The following is a 22,109-nucleotide window of genomic DNA, read 5'->3' as shown; positions in this document are numbered from 1 at the left end:
GATTTGTGTTTTTAACATTCTATTTTATAACTACTTTCCAAAGGAATAAAGAAAGTTCAAGCTATGAACAAGTGATGCATGTGTTCTGCTCATTTTATTATGTCCTTTCCAAGAATTACTACTTTGTCGGCTGTTTACCTTTTGCGATTTCAGATGTTTGTAAGCATTAAAGATAAACTCCCCGAAAATGAGGGATCAACAGATTTTTTTGGATTTGTTGCGATGTTGGAAATATTACATTCTTTGGGGATTTCAACCACCACCATGAAAGTCCGGTAAGAAAAACGTACAAGTAATATGATCATTATAAATTACATTTTGATTCGTCTTTCGCTGTAATCCAGAGTGCAAACGACTAGAAACAGTTGAAGCTTGTAATGCATAGTTAGATGTTATGAATACATATCTATTGTAAACTACAGAGAAAAGATTTGTGCTCCACTTTAAGTACCCCTTCATTTTCTCTTGGTTTATTACAAAATCATAGAAGTTACGGCACAGAAGAAGACTATTTTGGAATTTGTGCCTGTGTCAGTTGTTCACCTAAAGCCATCTACTCTAATCCAATTTCCATGCCCATTCCACAGCTCTGCTTATATTCTTCCTTTGTAAATACTTATCTAATTACATTTTAAATTATGTTATAGTCTCTGATTATAAAGCCATTTGTAGTGAAGCATTCCATGTTCTAATAATCCTCTATATGAAAAAATTTCTTTTAACTTCCCTTTTATTCTTACAGATAATCCTCCGTCTCTGCACCCTTTTACCAATTCCCTAACCAATGGAAACAATCTTTCATTATTTACCCTCTCAAAACCTTTCAGAATTCTGAAAACCTCTCATTAGATTCCACCCACTTAACCTTCATTCTTGAGATGTTGGCAAGGCCCATCCCATGTTGACCTTAAGAAGGTGGTGTTGAACCTTCTTGAACCACTGCAGTTCGTGTGGTGAAGGTGCTCCCAACTATGCTGTCAGGCAGTAAGTCACAGGATTTTGAACCAGAGACAATGAAGCAACAGTGATATATGTCTAAGTCAGGATGGTGTGTGATTTGGACAGGAACTTAGAGGTAATGGTGTTCCCATGCACCTTTTCCCCTTGTCATAGAGTCCACTAACGGGGTGCAAAGCAACTAACGCCCGAGCGCGGCGATGTTTGCGCCACTCGCAAAATTGATCAGACATTTTGAGGTGGCGCTAACCACTACCGCCACGATCTCCTGCGCCCGCAGATCATGACGTCAGTCGAGCGTGAAACGTCCCGGTAGCACCCCGGACCGGATATTGAGTGGCGCCCCCTGCCTTTCCACCTGCCGCTAGCAACGACGGGTAGAGGGGAACATTTTGCAGTCGGGAAGGGGCTGGGGGAACGCTATTTAAAGGCGGCCGCTTCCTGCCTTTTTTTGTCGGCGACATTTTTGCACCACGCATTCTGAGAGAGAGAGAGAGAGACCTCTGGAGAGATTCAACGCTGTGTGAAGGAGTTTTGGGTACTGAGCAGCAGTTTGCAGGTTCATATTGATTTGACCTTCCTTGCATCGATTTAGAAGAGACTTGGGGGCTGCACTGATTCGGGGCATTGTTCTGCACCTACAGAATCGGAGGCATCAGAGACACAGAGAGAGAGTGGCAAACATGGCCAGAGGGAGGAGGGCCAACAGGCCTCTGCACAGGAAACTTTACACTCCCAGGGTATTCCGGGAGCAATTCTCCGACATTCATTTGTCTGAGGAGCAGTGTTTGCGCAGGCTGCGCTTCAGCAAGGAGGTGGTCACTGAGCTCTGCCACCTGCTGCAACCAGATCTGCAGCCTCAACTGAGGATCAGGACGTCTGTCGGTGGCAGTGAAGGTGACAGTGGCTCTGAATTTTTATGCCAGCGGCTCCTTTCAAGCATCTACTGGGGACATCGCCAATATCTCCCAGTTCACTGTCCATTGTTGTATCCGGGAGGTGATAAATGCCCTGTATAAAAGGAGATGACAGTACAGGAAACTTTCGGTTTACCGGCACCTAAATAACCGGAAATCTCGGTTAACCGGCAAAATTCAGGAGTAGTTTCGGGTAAGTTTTACTTCATATTGTACTTGCCTTCCGATCTGTTGCTGTGCAAGGGTGTGGCTGCAGCTGTTGCTAAGCTACAGAGACGCTTGGAACTTGTGGCCATTGTTCTGAAACTGTTGCTAAGCAACAGGGTTTGTTGCTTTATATGGAGCTCTCAGCTCTCCCTATCTTTTACTATAGCGTTCGGTTATCCGGAATTTTTGATCAACCGGCACCACGTCGGTCCCGGATAAAAAAAAGTTTCCTGTACATCTCTTTCCCCATGACCTGGGCCAAATAGCATGAACACGCATGTGGCTTTGCTAGGATAGCGGGCTTACCCATGGTGCAGGGTGCCATTTGACTGCACGCATGTGGCATTGCGAGCACCGTATGAAAATGCAGAGGTATTCCGAAACTGCAAGGGCTACCATTCCTTAAATGTGCAGTTGGTCTGTGACCACAGATAGCTCATACTCACCGTCAATGCCTGCTATCCTGGCAGCTGCCACGATGCTTTCATCCTGCGCCAGACTGGTGTGCCAGACCTTTTCCAGGCACCGCGTCACCCAAGTGGATGGCTCCTCGGGGACAAGGGTTATCCACTCTGCACCTGGCTGATGACACCGCTCCGTAACCTCAACACCCCAGCCGAGCTGCGGTATAATGGGAGCCATCTCGCCCACCAGGAACATAATTGAGCAGACGATCGGCGTGCTCAAGCAACGGTTCCGCTGTCTGGATCACTCAGGAGGAGCCCTGCAGCACTCTCCTGAGCAAGTCTCCCTCTTCATAGTTGTGTGCTGCATGCTTCACAACCTGGCAATCCTGATGACCCAGTCAATGCCACCAGGGATTGGTGCACCACCTGAGGAGGAGGAAGAGGAGGAGGATGAGGAGGATGATCAGCAGCAGCACCAAGGCGGGAGGGAGGCCCACAATGTTGCCACTGCAAGGGCCATCCATCAATGGCTGATAACAAGTCGCTTCTAAGCCCCTACTCAGAAGATGGCTTCTGGCATGGAGAACAACATGGCCGCGATGATGTGCTCCTCCTTTGAGTCCAGTGCAGCAGGACTCGCTTGCATACTCGCCCTCCGGGGAGATGGCCCCCGAGCTTCCATACCACCATGGCGTTGCTGCAGCCCGCTGGGTCCCGGAGCTTCATCCTCATCAGACCCTACCCCCCCGCCCTGCTCCCCTCCAGGGAAGGCTTGGTCCCAGTATGGGCATGGACTCCCTCAGGAGATGCAGGCGATGAGGCTCCGGCTTCCTCTTCCTCCTCGCCTGGGGCGTCGCTGCCACTGGTTGGTTGAGGGACAGGCTGGTCAGCTGGTGGTTCACCATCTGAAAGCAGGGAGGTACAAGAGTGGCTTTAGTGTCAGGACAGGGGGGCAGTAAGGGAGCAAGGACTGGAGACATTTAGTAAGTTGGATTGAAAGTGTAAAAGGCTGGTGTTGTGAGGGGCAAGTGGAATGAGAGAGGAGAGAAAGCTGATGAACATACCATTGCTGTCCCCAAGGGGGTCTGTTGTATCCGTGTATTAATGGAGACACGGAATGCAGGAGTTGGTTTAACAGGTGTTTACTGAACAAAGTCTGGAGGTGAACTAAAAGATACAAGACACTATACAGGCTTATATACCCGAGTGGTCACTGCCGGTATTACAGTACACAGGGGCTCTTAAAGGTACATACACTACAATTCCTCCCCTTTTAGATAATTAGTACATAACATTTTAAGTAATCATTAATTAACATGTTTACAAGAACAATAATCTACACATTTGCTGCAGTTAATCAATTATAAGTCAGTCTCTCTGGAGGCTTCCTGACTCGGTCCGGATAATGCCTCGGTGGTGTAGTAGTTTTCGGTGGTGTAGTAGGTTCTTTTGGCAAGGTCGATTCAGTTTGAATGCCAGTGTCGGGTTCATCTGGTTCCAGTATCACCGGATCGGAGGTAGATACTATGGGTATCTCTGCTTCATCATTAGGCGTATAGAGTTGTGGTGTAGGTTGTCCCTTTTCGGATGACTCTATGATCTGGTCAGCATGGCGCCTTATTATGCTTTCTCCAATGTCCACGGTATACATCAGCGGTCCTAGTCGTGTGCAAATAGTTCCAGGCTGTCATTTCTCGGTACGGTAGTCCCGGGCCAAAACTTGTTGACCTATCTGGAAGGTTCTAGTTGGCCTTTCATTCATGCCTTGAAATTGCCGGTTCTCTACGTCCCTTCTGATGTTTGGCTTGATCAAATCCAGCCGGCATCTTAGTCTTCTATTGAAAAACATCATGGCGGGAGTTTGGTTTGTAACCACATGTGTTGCATTCCTGTACGCAAACAAGAAGTTATCTACCTTATGTTGTAGATTCATGTCTTCATTACCCATGGCCTTTATGGCCTTCTTGAAGGTCTGGACAAACCTTTCAGCTAATCCATTGGTGGCGGGATGGTATGAGGCGGACGTGTAGTGCTTAACCCCATTGTTTTTTAAGAACTTCCTGAATTCTTCGGACACAAATTGCGGTCCATTATCAGAACAGATCTGTTCAGGCAGCCCATTCCTGGCAAATATGGTCCTTAATACTGTGATGGTTTTTGCCGTGGTGGTGGAGGACATCTTTATTACCTCCGGCCACTTGGAGTGTACATCAACCGCGATTAAGAACATTGAGTCCATAAATGGACCAGCAAAGTCGATATGTACCCTTTGCCATGGAGATAAGGGCCACTCCCATGGATGTAGAGGGGCTTGTGGTGGGACGTTTTGGACCTTCTGGCATCCTAGACAGCTCTTGGTCATTTCTTCGATGTCTCCATCGATACCTGGCCACCACACAAACGCTCTGGCTAGGTTCTTCATTTTCACTCCACCCAGATGCCCCTCGTGAAGCTCCTTTAGCACTTTATCCTGGAGTTTGGGTGGAATCACCACTCTGGATCCACACATCAAGGTTCCTCGGCACACTGACAGCTGTTCTCTTCTTTGCGAGAATGCTGGCAACAGTGGTTCGCCATGTGCTGGCCATCCCTTCACCGTTAAATCGTAGACTCGTGAAAGAGTCGGGTCATTTCTCGTTTCCTTTTCAATGGTAGAATTTGTTACTGGTAGACATTCCACTATGGTTGAGTGGAACATCTCCACTGGGTCCACTGTAGGTGCCTCTTCTACCGTTGGCAACGGTAGGCGCGATAAACCGTCAGCATTCCCATGCTGTTTTGATCCTTTGTATTCTATGTCATATTGGTGTGCCCCTAGGAAAAGGGACCACCTCTGTAGCCTTTGCGCTGTCATAATGGGAACGCCCTTTTTAGGGTTGAATATGGAGACGAGGGGTTGATGGTCAGTCAACAAGGTAAATTTTTGTCCGTGTAGGTAATGGTTGAATTTCTTCACTCCCCACACCAGGCTGAGTGCTTCCCTGTTGATCTGGGCGTAGTTACGCTCAGCTGAGTTCAATGAGCGTGACGCAAAAGCTATTGGCCGCTCCGAGCCATCAGGGAATCTATGCGATAATACCGCTCCCACGCCGTAAGGGGATGCATCGCACGCCAGTCTGATTGGCAGTGATGGGTTGTAATGAGCCAACACTTCCTTGGACGTGATCAAGCCTTTGCATTTATGGAAGGCACGTTTACAGTCTTCGCTCCATTTCCAAATTACTCCCGTTTGTAGCAGTGCGTTAAGAGGGTGCAGAACAGTTGACAAGTTCGGTAAAAATTTATGATAGTAATTTATCAATCCCAGGAACGACCTTAATTGTGAGACATTTTCAGGTGCTGGGGCTTTTATGACCGCTTCCATTTTTTCAGGTGACTTATGCAACCCTTCTTCGTTAATTATATGGCCACAATATGATATTTGTTTCTGATAAAATTCGCACTTGGGGCGATTTGCTCGTAGGCCCCGTTCTCTCAGTCTAGTGAGCACCTGCTCCAAATTGGCAAGGTGCTCGTTGTCGTTTTCTCCTGTTACAAGGATGTCATCTAGGTAGCATTGAGTCCCCAGAATCCCTTGGAGGACTTGCTCCATAGCTCTTTGCCAGATAGCTGGAGCTGATGCTACTCCGAAAACCAGTCGATTGTACTGGTACAGGCCTTTGTGTGTGTTTATCGTGAGATACTTTTTAGAGGCTTCCTCAACCTCCATCTGTAGATATGCCTGTGCCAAGTCAATTTTGGTGAAACGTTTCCCTCCGGATAGTGAGGCGAAAATATCTTCTATCCTCGGAAGAGGATACTGTACCGTGTGAAGGACCGGGTTTACAGTCACCTTGAAGTCCCCACAGATGCGAATTTTTCTCTGTTCTTCAGATTTATCATTATTCAACGTTTTCTTCATGACCGGTACGATGGGTGTTGCCCACTCGCTCCAATCTACCTTGGATAACACGCCTGCCTTTTCGAAATTCTCCAGCTCTGCCTCGACTGCTGGACGAATTGCGTATGGCACCGGCCTTGCCTTAAAAAACTTGGGAATTGCCGCACCTTCCACTTTTATTGAGGCGGTGACGCCTTTCAAGGTTCCTAGTTCCTGTTGAAACACTTCTTTGGCGTTGGCCAAGATGTCTTTTAATCGTTCAGGTATGACGTCATCATCATTTTTTTTCTTACTGGTCACCGTCAGTGCCTGAATGGAATGCCAGTCTAAACGTATCTTCCTGATCCATTCACGTCCCAACAGCGGTGGACCACCATCTTGCAGAACGTATAAATACAACTTCTGTATTTCCTTGCCGTTGTATACAACAGGCACCCTTATTTTCCCTCTGGGGTATACTTTCTTCCCCGTATATGTCTTCAAGATAATGGATGTGTCTTTCAAAGGTATATGCGGAAATAGCCGCTCGTAATCCCATCGACTTATGATGGTCAGAGCTGATCCTGTATCTAGCTCCATTTTAACTGGGGACCCCGCTATTGTGAGGGTAACCCAAATGGTCTGGTAATCTTCTTTGGCAATTACATTATGTAATTTGAGACAGCTTAGTCTCTTGTTTCCGGAGTCGCAATCGCTCTTCAGGTCTTCGGAGCTACTGTCCGTCATCATTTGTACCTTTCTGTACTTTTCCTTATTGATTTTTTTTCTGTCAGTGGATTTTTTGTTTCCAGATCGGCATACACGTGCAATGTGTCCCATCTTTCCGCATTGCCTGCATGCTTTGTCCTTGAACCAGCAGTCCCTCTGGTCATGGGTGGATCTGCCGCAGCGATAACATCTCTCAAAACCCCGTGTCATTTCATGGGTGCCGAAGTCCTGTGGCTTTTGTTGTATCTCTGCAGCTCCTCTTGCTGCTGCTTCGTATGATACAGCCACACTGAAAGCCTTGTCCAGTGTCAAATCTTTCTCAGAAAGTAGCCTTTTCTGTGTTCCTTCACTTAGGAGACTGCAGACGAATCTGTCTCGTAGGGAATCTGCCAGTCCTGCCCTGAATTGGCAGTGCTTTGACAGCTTTCTTAATTCGGTGAGGTAATCAGCATTACTTTCATTCTTGTGCTGATTCCTGCTGAAAAAATTGAATCGTTCCGCTATCAGCAGCGGTGTTGGGTTTAAGTGCTCCTGTAGGGTATCAACAATCTCCTTAAAATTCTTGTCTATCGGTTTGGCTGGAGTGATTAAGTTTCGTAACAGCCCGTATGTCCTTGCACCCATCAGATTTAGAAGTACCGATGCCTTTTTATCACCCTCTACTTCATTCGCTGTGCAACATACCTCCACTCTTTCCACATATGTGGTGCAATCCTCTATATTACTATCGAAAGCAGTAATATTGCCAGTCTTAGGCATCCTGAAAATCAAAAATGGCGCCTCCCGCGCTTTTCTTTCTTCCCTGCCGAGGAAAAATGGCACCTCCCGCGCTTTCCCGCCGCTGCCGCTGCTGACAACGCTGTTCTCTGCGGTTTTTATTTACACAGATATTTTTAATAGTTGGAGACTCGTTCCCGCCGGACTCTCTGGGATTTTTCCCTCCCTCTGCTTGGTCCGAACGCCGACCTGCTTTGCAGCGCCGGCCGTCTCCCGAGTGCTCCACCCTCCATCTCTGTTTGCCTCCGCCTTCCGACTCGCTGCTCGGCCCCGCTGCAGAGCCACCCGATCGAGCCCCAGCCCGCCGCCCAGGAAGGATTAGTGCAGTACCTGCCACCAGCCTGACGAGCTGGTGAAACCACAGTTTTTTTTTTTCTTCGACCTTCATCTGAGGAATCGATCTCCTTGAGGTGCTGCCGAATTGCAGGTAAGTCCGTTTCCAATTCGTCGCCATCCGTGTATTAATAGAGACATGGAATGCAGGAGTTGGTTTAACAGGTGTTTACTGAACAAAGTCTGGAGGTGAACTAAAAGATACAAGACACTATACAGGCTTATATACCCGAGTGGTCACTACCGGTATTACAGTACACAGGGGCTCTTAAAGGTACATACACTACAGGGTCGACCTCTCCAGCGGCCACGGCACCTATCACCTGGCTGACAACGATCTTGTGCACGCACGCCTCCAAATCGCTGAGGGTGTGTAGCTAAGTCGATCCTCCTCCTATGCATTGCTGCTGGCGCCTGTTAAGAGATAGCTTGGCCTGCAAGAAAAAGGAAGGCAGTGAGTGTGCAGCCATGGGCTTGCCTGATGTGCCTCCCATAGTTGAATAGCCCTTAATGTATGCAAGGTGTGGAATGTGTGTGTGTGTTTTATGAGATGGCCATAGGTCTTGGATGTGTGTTAGGCATTTGGGGTTTTTAAACCCTCTGGGCACAGAGTGAACATAGAAACATAGAAGATAGGAGCAGGAGTAGGCCATTCGGCCCTTCGAGCCTGCTCCGCCATTCAATGAGATCATGGCTGATCATCCAAATACAGTACCCTGTCCCTGCCTTCTCCCCATATCCCTTGATCCCTTTAGCCTTAAGAAATATATCCAACTCTTTCTTGAATATATTTAATGAACTGGTCTCCACCGCCCTCTGTGCCAGAGAATTCCACAGGTTCACCACTCTCTGGGTGAAGAAATTCCTCCTCATTTCAGTCCTAAATGGCTTACCCCTTATCCTTAGACTATGACCCCTGGTTCTGGACTCCCCGGCCATCAGAAACATCCTTCCTACATCTAGACTGTCCAGGCCTGACAGAATTTTATAGGTTTCGATGAGATCCCCTCTTAATCTTCTAAACTCCAGTGAGCATAAGCCCAATCAACACAATCTCTCCTCATACGTCATTCCTGCCATCCCAGCTATCAGCCTGGTGAATCTTCGCTGCACTCCTTCCATGGCAAGAACGCCCTTCCTCAGGTAAGGCGACCAAAACTGCACACAATACTCAAGGTGTGGTCTCACCAAGGCCCTGTACAACTGCAGCAAGACATCCTTGTTCTTGTACTCGAACCCTCTTGCTACGAAGGCCAACATACCATTTGCCTTCTTAACCGCCTGCTGCACCTGCATGCTTACCTTCAGCGACTGGTGCACAAGAACACCCAGGTCTCTTTGCACTTCCCCTTCTCCCAATCTATTGCCATTCAAATAATAATCTGCCTTCCTGTTTTTGCCACCAAAGTGGATAACCTCACATTTATCCACATTATAGTGCATTGCCATGTTTCTGCCCAATCACCCAACCTGTCCAAATCGTACTGGAGTTTCACGACATCCTTCTCACAGCTTACCCTCCCACCCAGTTTTGTGTCGTCTGCAAATTTGGAGATATTACATCCAATTCCCTCGTCCAGATCATTAATATATATTGTGAACAGCTGGGGTCCTAGGACCGATCCTTGCAGTACCCCACTAGTCACTGCCTGCCACTCGGAAAACGACCCGTTTATTCCAACTCTTTGCTTTCTGTCCGCCAACCAGTTCTCTATCCAAGTCAATACCTTGCCCCCAATCCCATGTGCCTTAATTTTGCACGCTAATCTCTTATGTGGGACCTTATCGAAAGCCTTCTGAAAGTCCAAATACACCACATCCACTGGTTCTCCCTTATCTATTTTACCAGTTACATCCTCAAAAAATTCCAGTAGATTAGTCAAGCATGATTTACCTTTTGTAAATCCATGTTGACTTTGTCCGATCCTGTCACTGCTTTCCAAGTGCTCTGCTATTACATCTTTTATAATAGACTCCAGCATTTTCCCCACTACCGATGTCAGGCTTACCGGTCTATAATTCCCCGCTTTTCTCTGCCACCTTTTTTGAATAGTGGGGTAACATTAGCTACCCTCCAATCCATGGGTACTGTTCCAGAGTCTATCGAGTTCTGGAAGATGACCAGCATTGCATCTACTATTTCTAGGGCCACTTCCTTAAGTACCCTGGGATGTAGATTATCAGGCCCTGGGGATTTATCGGCCTTCAGTCCCATCAATTTTCCTAACACCATTTCCCTACAAATATTGATTTCTTTCAGTTCCACCCTTTCATCAGACCCTATGTTCCCCGGCATCTCTGGGAGGTTATTTGTGTCCTCCTTTGTGAAGACAGAACCAAAGACAGAATTTAGTTGGTCTGCCATTTCTTTGTTTCCCATTATAAATTCCCCTGATTCTGACTGCAAGGGACCTACGCTTGACTTCACCAATCTTTTTCTCTTCACATATCTGTTATGTTCATTAATAACTCGTCGTTTTTATTAAGAACAGCTAGCTTTTGCTAGACACTTTATTGAGCACATGTGGGCGAGGTACAGTATCTGTAGAGGCATCCATCTTGACTGCTGCCTTGTGGGTAGCCTAGTGCATCCTGGGTAGCCCACTCTTATATACATACAGCACCACCTAGTGTACCATTCCAGAATGACAGGTTACTGATCATTACATCCCCCTTTCTTTGAGGTTAAACAAAATCAGTATCAATCAATATCAATCAATAACAACATAAACATCTTCAACAGTCAATACATTTTCAATGTAGTTTTCTTTGTACTCAAAGATTAAGTCTATCAGGCTTTTTTACTTCACGTGTGGATCTTCTCAGCACAGGTAAGTCTGATGTGTTTTCATGAGAGCCTGTATGTGTATTTGTGTTAGATTGTTCTGGTGGTGAGTGACAAGATTCAGTTGCGGCATTGTCATCGATTTGCTCTTCGATAGTCTCTTGTGTTTTTAGGAGGGAACGGCGGTTCCTCCTGAGAATCTGTCCTTCCTCAGTTCTAACAGTGTATGACCTTGGTCCTACTTCCTCAAGAACTGTAGCTTTCCTGTTCCATGCATCTGGATCTTCAATCCTGACAACATCATCCCTTGTCAATGGTTTCAGAGTTTTGGATGACTTGTCATAGTATGATTTCTGTTTCAGCTTTAACAGTTGAAGTCTCTGTCTCAGTTCCTTACTCTGCTTTTCTTTTGCACAGCAGGATAGTGTGGTACGCAACTTGCGACCCATTAGGAGTTCAGCAGGTGAAGAACCAGAGTCTAAAGGTAAGGCTCGGTAGCTCAGCAGGGCGAGATAAGGATCAGACTTGCTTTCTGTCGCTTTCTTCAGTAGCTGCTTGAGAACTTGAACACCTTTCTCTGCCTTACCATTCGACAGAGCATACAAAGGACTGGATGTGATGTGTTGAAAGTCACAATGTGCTGCAAACTGTTGCCACTCCTTACAGTTGAAGCACGGACCATTGTCGCTAACGGCAATCCTGGGAATTCCATGTCTGGCGAAGATGGATTTCACATGCATTATGACACTGCTTGCTGTGGTGCTTGAGAGTAGTGCCATCTCAGGATAGTTAGAATAGTAGTCAATCACTATTAGATAGCCTTTACCATTTAAATGAAAAAGGTCCATACCAACCTTTTGCCATGGTGCTGTTGGTATGTCAGCTACTATCATTGGTTCCTTTGCTTGTTTGTTTTGGTGTTTCTGACATGTTTCACATTTGCCTATCATATTCTCAATGTCCTTATTTATGCCAGGCCAATAAACAGTGGCCTAGAAATTCAGTGCCCTTAGCACTGATTTTGCGGCGCTAGAGGGCCTAGCGCTGCAATTGGCGCCGGCGCCGAAATTGCCTGGGGCCCTTCCGCCGCGGTAGACCGGTAGCGCTGCGCCGGCACCGATGACGTCATCGGTGTGCGCAGCGTCCCGGTTGCCATGCCGACGGGCCCCAGCGCCGAAATTCAGTTGCGGCCGCCTCGCCCGTGGCAGCCGCAACTAAGACTCTGGCAACAGAGTCTTACATGACTTTGCGCCGGCGCATTAAAGGCACCGCGGCAGCCGGCCACTTTCCCGCCGGCCGCCTGGCCGCAGCTCCCTCCCCGGACTTCCCCCCGGAACAGAAGCAAGCCCGGCACTTGTCCGAGGTGCCGGGCTCATTTTTAAAAAGATTTTCGCGGGCCGCGGCCGGGTGCAGGCAACTCCTCCTTAAGGGAAGGAGGAGGCCTGCACTTCCCGAACCTGCCGCACCGCAGCGGGCGCCGCAGCGCCGGAATAGCGCCGATATTCAGCGCGTAGCGCCAGTTTTCAGGCGCAAACAGCTCTCAGCAGCGCCGGCAGCCGTTTGGGCGCAGAATTGGTGAATTTTGGGCCCGACCAGCGCGACTTAGCTCCGGCACTAACTTCCGGCTCTAAAGCCCTGGCTGCGCCAAAACTCAATTTCTAGGCCAGTGTCTCTTGCTCTCCTTTTGCATTTTTCAATTCCGAGGTGTCCCTCATGAATCCTTTTGAGCATGTCTTGACGTAGAGCCTGTGGAATGACTATTCTGTTCTGTTTTAGTAATAGTCCACTTGCGACACTCAATTCTGATCTTATGTGAAAATATTTTGGACAGGAACCTTTTGGCCAACCATGATGAATGTTCTCTATTACTGTTTGTAATACTGTATCTTTTACTGTTTCTTCTGCTATTTGCTTTGATTTTGTGTCTGACACGGGCAGCGCAGCAGTGACCATACACACATGAACATCCACGTCTTCTTCAGTAGAGCTCACATGACTCATTGTAGGTGCTCGGGATAGTGCATCTGCTAACACTATGTATTTGCCTGGTGTGTAGATCAGTTCAAAGTCATACCTTTGCAGCTTCATCATGAGTCGTTGAATCCTTGGAGACATCTCATTCAGGTTCTTTTTTATGATGGCAACCAGTGGGCTGTGATCTGTCTCAACTGTGAAGTCCATATATGTAGCCATGTAACTTTTCTAGTCCACCTACCAAGCCTAGACATTCCTTTTCAATCTGGGCGTATCGACACTCAGTATCAGTCATAGACCTGGAGGCATAGGCAACAGGCTTCCAATCTTCACCCTCTGCTTGTAGCAAGACCGCACCTAGGCCACCTTTTGATGCATCCGTTGACACTTTGATTCTCTTTGTCGGGTCAGCACTGTTTTGAGGTTCATCCACTCTTGTTCATGTCTTTCTGTCCATGCGAACTCATTTGTTTTATGTAGCAGGTCTCGCAGACAGGTTGTCTTGGCTGACAAGTTAGGAATGAACTTTCCAATGAAGTTTATCATCCCCATGATGTGTAGTACTCCTTTTTTGTCAGTGGGTCGGGGCATGTTGAGTATGGCGTTTACTTTTTCCATATCTGGCTCTATTCCTTTACCAGATAGAATATCTCCTAGGAAAGTGACTTCTTGGACGCCAAACTGACACTTGGCTTTGTTGAGCTTCAGTCCATTCCGGCGTATGCTCTGTAGCACTTTAGTCAGTCTCTCATTGTGTTCTTTCAGTGTGGAGCCCCAGATGATGATGTCATCAACATAGACCCAAACTCCTTCCAGACCTTCAATTATGTGTTCCATCGCTCTATGAAAGATTTCAGATGCAGATATTATCCCGAAAGGCATTCTGAGGAAACAATCCTTGCCAAATGGTGTGTTGAAGGTACAGTATTTGGTGCTCTCTTCATCCAGTTTTAGTTGCCAAAATCCTTGTGAGGCATCGATCTTTGTAAAGTATCTGGCACCTGACATTTCACTGGTGATTTCTTCTCGCTTGGGAATCTGGTAGTGTTCACGTTTTATGTTTGCATTTAAGTCCTTTGGATCCATGCATATTCTTAGATCATTGTTCTTTTTCTTTACACATACCATGGAGTTAACCCAGTCTGTTGGCTCTTCGACTTTCCTGATGACTCCAAGTGTGGTCATTCTGTCCAGTTCATTCTTGAGCCGGTCACGCAGGGGTGCTGAAACTCTTCGTGGAGCATGTACCACTGGCTGAGCATCCTCCTTTAGCTGGATCTTGTAAGTGAATGGTAGAACTCCAAATCCTTTGAACACATCCTGGAAATTATTCACTACAGAATCCACCGAGTCATCTGGTCTGCTTATGGCACAGTTTATACGGTAGACTCTCTTGACCAGTTCTAAGTCCTCACAAGCTTTGTCACCCAGTAGTGAATCAAGTCCTTCAGCCACAACAGAAAACATGAGATGATGCACTTTGTCTTTGACTGTCACTTTAAGTCTGCATACACCTAAGCTATCTATTTTCTGTCCATTATAGTCCTTCAGTAGTACTGACTTTTTCTGTATTTTGGGCTTTTCTTTCATATTGTTAATGTCACTCATACTGATTAAGTTTGCTTTTGCCCCAGTGTCTAGTTTCAATGTAACTAATGCTCCATTTACCTGCCGTGGGATCATCCATTTGTCCTCTTTTACTGCATTAACTTTATGTTCAGCATTGTTAATTCCTGAGGGCTGCACATTTTCTGTATCCTTTTTGACATTGTCACATGACACCATTCCTACAAAACATGTCTCACTTAAATCAGTGTCCTCAATCACATTAACCCGTTGCCCTTTCTTTGTTTTTACTTTTGAAAAGCATTGTTTGGCAAAGTGATTCTTTCCATTACACTTTGTGCACATTTTTCCAAACGCTGGGCATTGTCTTAACCTGGGCTTGTTTGTAACCACAGCGTTTACAATTAAAAATTTCATCCTCCAATTGCTTTTCATTTCTGTTCTGCCCACGTTTCTTCCCCTTGTAGGACACAGCACCAGCAGCAGCATTATCACTCATTACAATCGCATCATTATTGATTTCACTGAAAGTCTTCGCGTGTTTTCGAGCTAGCTCGCTGGCTTGGCACATTTTCACAGCAATTTCCAATGTTAGTTCGGTTTCTCTCAACAGGCGTTCCCTGACTTTTTTTATCATGAATACCAAACACAATCTGGTCACGAATCATGGATGCTTTCAGCTCAGAGAAATTACATGTCTGTGCTTTCAGTTTCAGATCAGTTATAAAGCTATCAAAAGTCTCATTTTGCTGCTGTGTCCGAGAACAGAAGATGTACCTCTCATAGGTTTCATTCTTTTTGGGAGAACAATGTGTATCAAACTTCTTTAGCACATCATCTAATTTTCCTCTGTTCTCCTCTGGATTAAATACAAATGTATTAAATACCTCTATCACCTGTGGGCCTGCAACCGTGAGCAGCAACGCTATTTTCCTTGCGTCTGGCTTCGTACCGTACCCGATGGCAGCAATGTAGAGTTCGAATTGTTGTTTCAAAGTCTGCCAATTGTAGTCGATATTTCCTGTGAGTTTCAAACGCTCTGGTGGCTTCAAATTCTCCATGTCGCGTTGCACAATATTCAGCAGATCTTACCAATCCCGGTACCATGTTATGTTCATTAATAACTAGTCGTTTTTATTAAGAACAGCTAGCTTTTGCTAGACACTTTATTGAGCACATGTGGACTAGGTACAGTATCTGTAGAGGCATCCATCTTGACTGCTGCCTTGTGGGTAGCCTAGTGCATCCTAGGTAGCCCAGTCTTATATACATACAGCACCACCTAGTGTACCATTCCAGAATGACAGGTTACTGATCATTACAATATCTATAAAAGCTTTTACAGTCAGTTTTTATGTTCCCTGCAAGCTTACTCTCATATTCTATTTTCCCTTTCTTAATTAATCCCTTTGTCCTCCTTTGTTGAATCCTAAACTGCTCCTAATCCTCAGGATTATTGCTTTTTCTGGCCAATTTATTTGTCGTCTCCTTGGATCTTATGCTATCCCTAATTTCCCTTGTTAGCCACGGTTGAGTCACCTTTTTTGTTTTATTTTTATGCCAAACTGGGATGAACAAATTCTGTAGCTCATCCATTTGGTATTTGAATGTTTGCCATTGCCTATCCACCGTCAACCCTTTGAGTGCCATTCCCCAATCAATCCTACCCAACTCGCTCCTCAGACCATCGTAGTTTCCTTTATTTAAATTGAGGACCCTAGTCTCTGAGTCAATTACTTCATTCTCCATCTTAATGAAGAATTCGATCATATTATGATCGCTCCGACCCAAGGGGCCTCGTACAACAAGATTGCTAATTAATCCTTTCTCGTTACATAATACCCAGTCTAAGATAGCCTGATCTCTGGTTGGTTCCTCGACATATTGGTCCAGGAAACCATCCCGTAAACACTCTAGGAATTCCTCCTCCACAGTATTGTTACTAATTTGGTTGGCCCAATCTATATGTAGATTACAGTCACCCATGATGACTGCTGTGCCCTTATTGCACGCTTCTTTAATTTCCCTTTTCATGCCATCCCCAACCTCCGCCTTACTGTTGGGAGGTCTATATACCACTCCCACTAATGTTTTTTTCCCCTCAGTATTTCTCAATTCTACCCATACAGATTCCACATCATCAGAGCTAATATCCTTCATTACAATTGTATTAATCCCTTCTTTAACCAGTAATGCTACCCCACCTCCCTTTCCTTTTTGCCTATCTTTCCTGAATATCGAATACCCCTGGATGTTGAGTTCCCAGACTTGGCCATCCTTGAGCCACGTTTCCATAATCCCAACCAAATCATATTCGTTTACCTCTATTTGCGCAGCCAATTCATCCACCTTATTACAAATGCTCCTCGCATTAAGACACAAAGCCTTCAGGCTTGTTTTTTTAACGCTCTTAGACCTATTAGAATTATTATTTACTGTGGCCACGTTTGATTTAAACTTGATTTCTCTGACTGCCACTTTTGTTTTTCTCCTTCCTATCTTTTGCTTTTATCCCTGTTTCCCTTTCCTCTGTCTCCCTGCTCAGGTTCCCAGCCCCCTGCCATTTTAGTTTAAACCCCCCCGAACAGTGCTAGCAAACCTCCCCGCAAGGATATTTGTCCCGCTCTGGTTCAGGTGCAACCCGTCCGACTTGTACAAGTCCCACCTTCCCCAGAAGCAGGCCCAGTGATCCAGGAAACTAAAGCCCTCCCTCCTGCACCAACTCTTTAGCCATGCATTCATCTGCTCTATCCTCCTATTCCTATACTCACTAGCACGTGGCACCGGGAGTAATCCAGAGATTACAACCTTTGAGGTCCTGCTCTTTAATCTGCTACCTAGCTCCCTAAATTCTTGCTGCAGGACCTCATCCCTCTTCCTACCCATGTCATTGGTCCCAATGTGAACCACGACCTCTGACTGTTCACCCTCCCCCTTCAGAATGCCCTGCAGCCGTTCAGTGACATCCTTGACCCTGGCACCAGGGAGGCAACAAACCATCCTGGAGTCATGTCTATGGCCACAGAAACGCCTATCTGTTCCCCTTACGATAGAATCCCCTACCACTATTGCTCTCCCACTCTTTTTCCTCCCTTCCTGGGCAGCAGAAGCACCCCTGGTGCCAGGAAGTTGGCTGCTGCTGCCTTCCTCTGGTAAGTCATCCCCCTCAACAGTATCCAAATCAGTATACCTGTTTGAGAGGGGGATGGCCACAGGGGTCCCCTGCACTACCTGCCTGCCTCTACTGCTCTGCCTGATGGCCACCCATTTCCCTTCTGCCTGTGCAGCCCTTACCTGCGGTGTGACCACCTCACTAAACGTGTTATCCACGACCCTCTCAGCATCGTGAATGCTCCAAAGCCCATCCATCCGCAGCTCCAGCGCCGCAATGTGGTCTGCTAGTAGCTGCAGCTGGATGCATTTCTGGCACACATGGTCGTCAGGGACACAGGCAGCGTCCCTGAATTCCCACATAGAGCAAGAGGAGCATAACACGGGGCTGGGCTGTCCTGATACGACTTACCCTTTAATTAATTTAAATTAATTCACTATCACCAATTAAAGATAAACTCTAAGGCACTTGTATGGTTTACCAACAGTCCCCGCTACACCAGAAAAGACCTTAGCAACTATAAACCACAGAGTTAAAGTTTAAAAAAGAGAAATACTCACCAACCAATCACTTACCTGCTCCCTGGTGACGTCACAGTCTGATTACTCTTACCTCTCTCCCCGCTGCTGAGTTGGTATGCCTCACTGCTCCCTGGAACTGGTCGGGCCTCGGTGGTCGGGCCTCGGTGCTCGCGCCGGTTTTTATACTGGGCTCTTCCTCGCCTCACTGCTGCCTGGAACTGGTCGGGCCTCGGTGCTCGCGTCGGTTTTTATACCGGGCTCCTCCTCACCTCACTGCTCCCTGGAACTGGTCGGGCCTCGGTGCTCGTGCCGGTTTTTAAACCGGGCTCCTCCTCGCCTCACTGCTCCCTGGAACTGGTCGGGCCTCGGTGCTCGCGCCAGTTTTTATACTGGGCTCCTCCTCGCCTCACTGCTCCCTGGAATTTGAGATGGAGGGGTATGTAGAGGTATTGAAAAGCAGCCACTCACCCTGACCATCCAAGTGTTGTCGTTGAACTTCTTCCGACATTGGGTGTGAGCCCTTGGCACCAGGCTCCTGGAGGAGATGTGCTGAGCATCCCCCTCCAGATTCTTCTGTATTCGCGGGGCAATGGCCTCCTGCCACTCTGTGGGTAGAGCACTGCCCGTCGCCACTCCACAGCGCCAACCAGAGCCACCAAGGCCCGGTTGCTGAAGCGCTTAGTGCTTTCCCTGGGCCTCTCCATTAGTGGTTCCAGCACAATTGCTTTAGAGCTCTCTCCAGGCCGAGATTCAATGCTGCAATGAGCAGGGTGTGGCTGGACAGCAAGATCGACTCTCCCCTTTAAGAACTGGCCGGCGCCAGTCTGTCTGTGTTCCATTGCTAGCTGACATCACCTGAGCTTCACCAGCGCTCTGAGGTAGTGCCTCGCTCCTCGGTGTTAGCGCCTTAAGACAGATGTGTAGCGCCTGATTTAGCGCTCAAATCACCTCCAGGGGCGATAGAGGCCAAGTTGTAGTCGGAGGCGATAATTAACGCCAGGCGCTAAACTTTGCGCCCAGCTGATAATTGCGCCCCAAACGGGGCGATACCGAATTTCTCCCCCATAGAGTCAATACAGCACAGAAGGAAGCCATTCGGCCCATCGAGTCCATGCCGGCTCTCTGTAGAGCAATCCAGTCAGTTCCATTCTCCCACTCTATCCCCGTAGCCCTGCAAGTTTATTTCCTTCAAGTGCCTATCCAGTCTCCCCTTGAAAACATTGAGTGTCTCCGCTTCCACCACTTCCGTTGGCAGCGAGTTCCAGGTCCTCACCACTCACTGCGTAAAAAAGTTTTGCCTCACGTCCCCCCGTATCTCTTGCCCAAAACCTTAAATCTGTGTCCCCCTAATCCTTGTACCATTAACTAGTGGGAACAGCCTTTCCCCGTCTAGCCTATCTAAACCTGTCATAATCTTGTCCACCTCTATCAAATCACCCCGCAACCTCCTTTGCTCTAATGAAAACAAATCCAACCTGTCCTTTTGGCTAAGATCCCCCATCCCCAGAACCATTCTGGTAAATCTCCTCAGCACCCTCTCAAGGGCCTTCACATTCTTCCTAAAGTGTGGTCCTTCAAGGTGATGGAGGCCATGGGTTTGGGAGGTGCTGTTGAAGAGGCCTTAGCAAGTTGCTGCAGTACATCTTGTAGATAGTACACACTTCAGCCACAGTATGCTAATAGTGGAGGGTGTGGATGTTTAAGCCAGTGGATGAGGTGCCGATCAGGTGGACTGCTTTGTCCTGGATAGGGTCGTTCTTTTTGAGTGTGACTTACAGCTGCATCCATCCAGGCAAGTTGAGAGTATTCCATAACACTCCTGCCTTGTGCCTTGTAGATGGTAGAGAGGCTTTGGGGAGTTGGGGAGGTGAGCCACTCATCATAGAATACCTAGCGTCTGACCTGCTCTTGTAGCCACAGCATTTATGTGGCTGGTCCAGTTCAGTTTCTGATCAGTGGTGACCCCAAGCATGTTCATGGTGGGGGACTCGATGATGCTAATGCCATTGAAATTCAAGGGGAGGTGGTTAATCTCTCTTGTTGGAGATAGTCATTGCCTGACACTTGTGTGGCGCGAATGTTACTTACAGCCCATGTCCAGATCTTGCTGCATATTGGCATGGACTACTCCATTATCTGAGGAATACTGTCAAATCATCAGCGGACAGGCCCACTTCTGACCTTATGATGGAGGGAAGGTCATTGATGAAGCAGCTGAAGTTAGCTGCGCTGCCCTGAGGAACTCCTGCAGCAATATCCTGGGGCTGAGATGAATGGCCTCCAACAACCACAGCTGTCTTCCTTTGTGCTAGGTATGACTCCAGCCAGTGGCATGTGTTCCCCCTGATCCCCATTAACTTCAGTTTTACTCGGTGCCACACTCAGTCAAATGCTGCCTTGATGTCCAGGTCAATCACTCTCACCTCACCTCTGGAATTCAGCTCTGTGTCCATGATTGGACCTTGGCTGTAATGAGGCCTGGAGCCAAGTGGTTCTGGCAGAACCCAAACTGAGCACTGTTGACGAATCCTTCCATCACTTTGCTGATGATTGGGAGTAGGCTGATGGGGCAGTAATTGGCCGGGTTGGATTTGTCCTGCATTTGTGGACAGGACATACCTGGGCAGTTTTCCACACTGTTGGGTAGATGCCAGTTTTGTAGCTGTACTGGAACAGCTAGCTAAAGGCACGGCTAGTCTGGAGCACAGATCTTCAGCACTACAGCCAGGATATTGTTGGAGCCCATAGCCTTTGCTTTGTCCAGTGCATGTGGAGTGAATCTAACTGGCTGAAGACTGGCATCTGTGAAGGTTCCCTCACCCTGCTGCAAGCCCAGTCTGCCAACTATGTCCTTAAGGACACGGTCATCTCAGTCAGTGGTGGTACTACTGGCCGACCCCTTACCCTGAGACTATGTCTCCAGCCAGGGAAAAAAGCCTCTCAGCATCTACCCTGTCACCCCTCTCAGAATATTATATATTTCAATAAGATGGCCTCTCATTCTTCTAAACTCCAGAGAGTATAGGCCCATTCTACACAATCTCTCATCCCAGGAATCAATCTAGTGAACCTTCGTTGTACCTCCTCTAAGGTACGGAGACCAAAACTGTGCACAGTACTCCAGGTGTGATCTCACCAAAGCCCTGTACGATTGCGGCAAGACTTCCTTACTCTTGTACTCCAACCCCCTTGCAATAAAGGTCGACATACCATTTGCCTTCCTAATTGCTTGCTGTACCTGCATGTTAATTTTCTGTGCTTCATGTACAAGGACTCCCAAATCCCTCTGAACACCAACATTTAATAGTTTTGCACCATTTAAAAAATATTCTGTTTTTCTATTCTTCCTGCCAAAGTGAATAAAGTCACATTTCCCCATATCATACTCCATCTGCCAACTTCTTGTCCACTCACTTAACCTGTCCATATCCCTTTGCAGACTCTTTGGCCTAGAAATTGGATAAGGCCCAAAAACTTTGTGCTGCCTGCTAATTTACATGATTGTAGCATTCAGCCCAGCACTAAATGCGCTCCTGAGCGGCTGGACGTTAAGCCGGGGGCACAAGTTTGTGTGAAGCTAGCTCCAATTAAAGCTAGCCTGCAAAAGGTGATTGAAGTGGCTGGGAAGACATTGGAGAAGAAAGTTCTAATGATGGCACAACAGAGGAGAGAGTGTGCACCTAGGTTCTCGGATCTCGGATGCAGCACTGGGGGCCTTGGTCCAGGAGGCCAACTCCAGGAGAGAGGTCCTCTTTCCACGGGTGGCCAAGAGGCCCTCCAGGCAACAGACCAGACTGCAGTGGGAGCAGATAGCCACAGTGGTAAATGCCAGCAGTATAGCCCTGAGGACCTGGTCTCCATGCAGGAAGACGTTTAATGACCTCACACGAGTGGTCAAGGTCAGTGAATTCATCTTCATATGCCATATCCCACCATCTGCACCACTGGCCTCACACGATGTTCAA

The 22,109-nt window shown here is 47.3% G+C and overlaps 1 protein-coding gene across 1 annotated transcript in view; it reads left to right on the top strand.

Moving 5' to 3' along the window:
- LOC147124084 (ufm1-specific protease 2-like) overlaps positions 1–22,109 on the top strand; it is a 182,098-nt gene that overhangs the window by 108,252 nt on the left and 51,737 nt on the right. The window contains exon 9 of the mRNA XM_085981408.1: positions 154–275. Within this exon, the coding sequence (XP_085837534.1) occupies positions 154–275 (122 nt within the window). The remainder of the gene's footprint in view (positions 1–153; positions 276–22,109) is intronic.

Source organism: Somniosus microcephalus, chromosome 1, assembly GCF_052327205.1.
Source record: "Somniosus microcephalus isolate GS21.2 chromosome 1, FLI_Smic_1.0, whole genome shotgun sequence".
NCBI classification, from domain to species: Eukaryota; Metazoa; Chordata; class Chondrichthyes; order Squaliformes; family Somniosidae; genus Somniosus; species Somniosus microcephalus.
The sequence above is the reverse complement of the archived record's forward strand: the minus strand, read 5'-3'. Positions and strand labels throughout refer to the sequence as shown.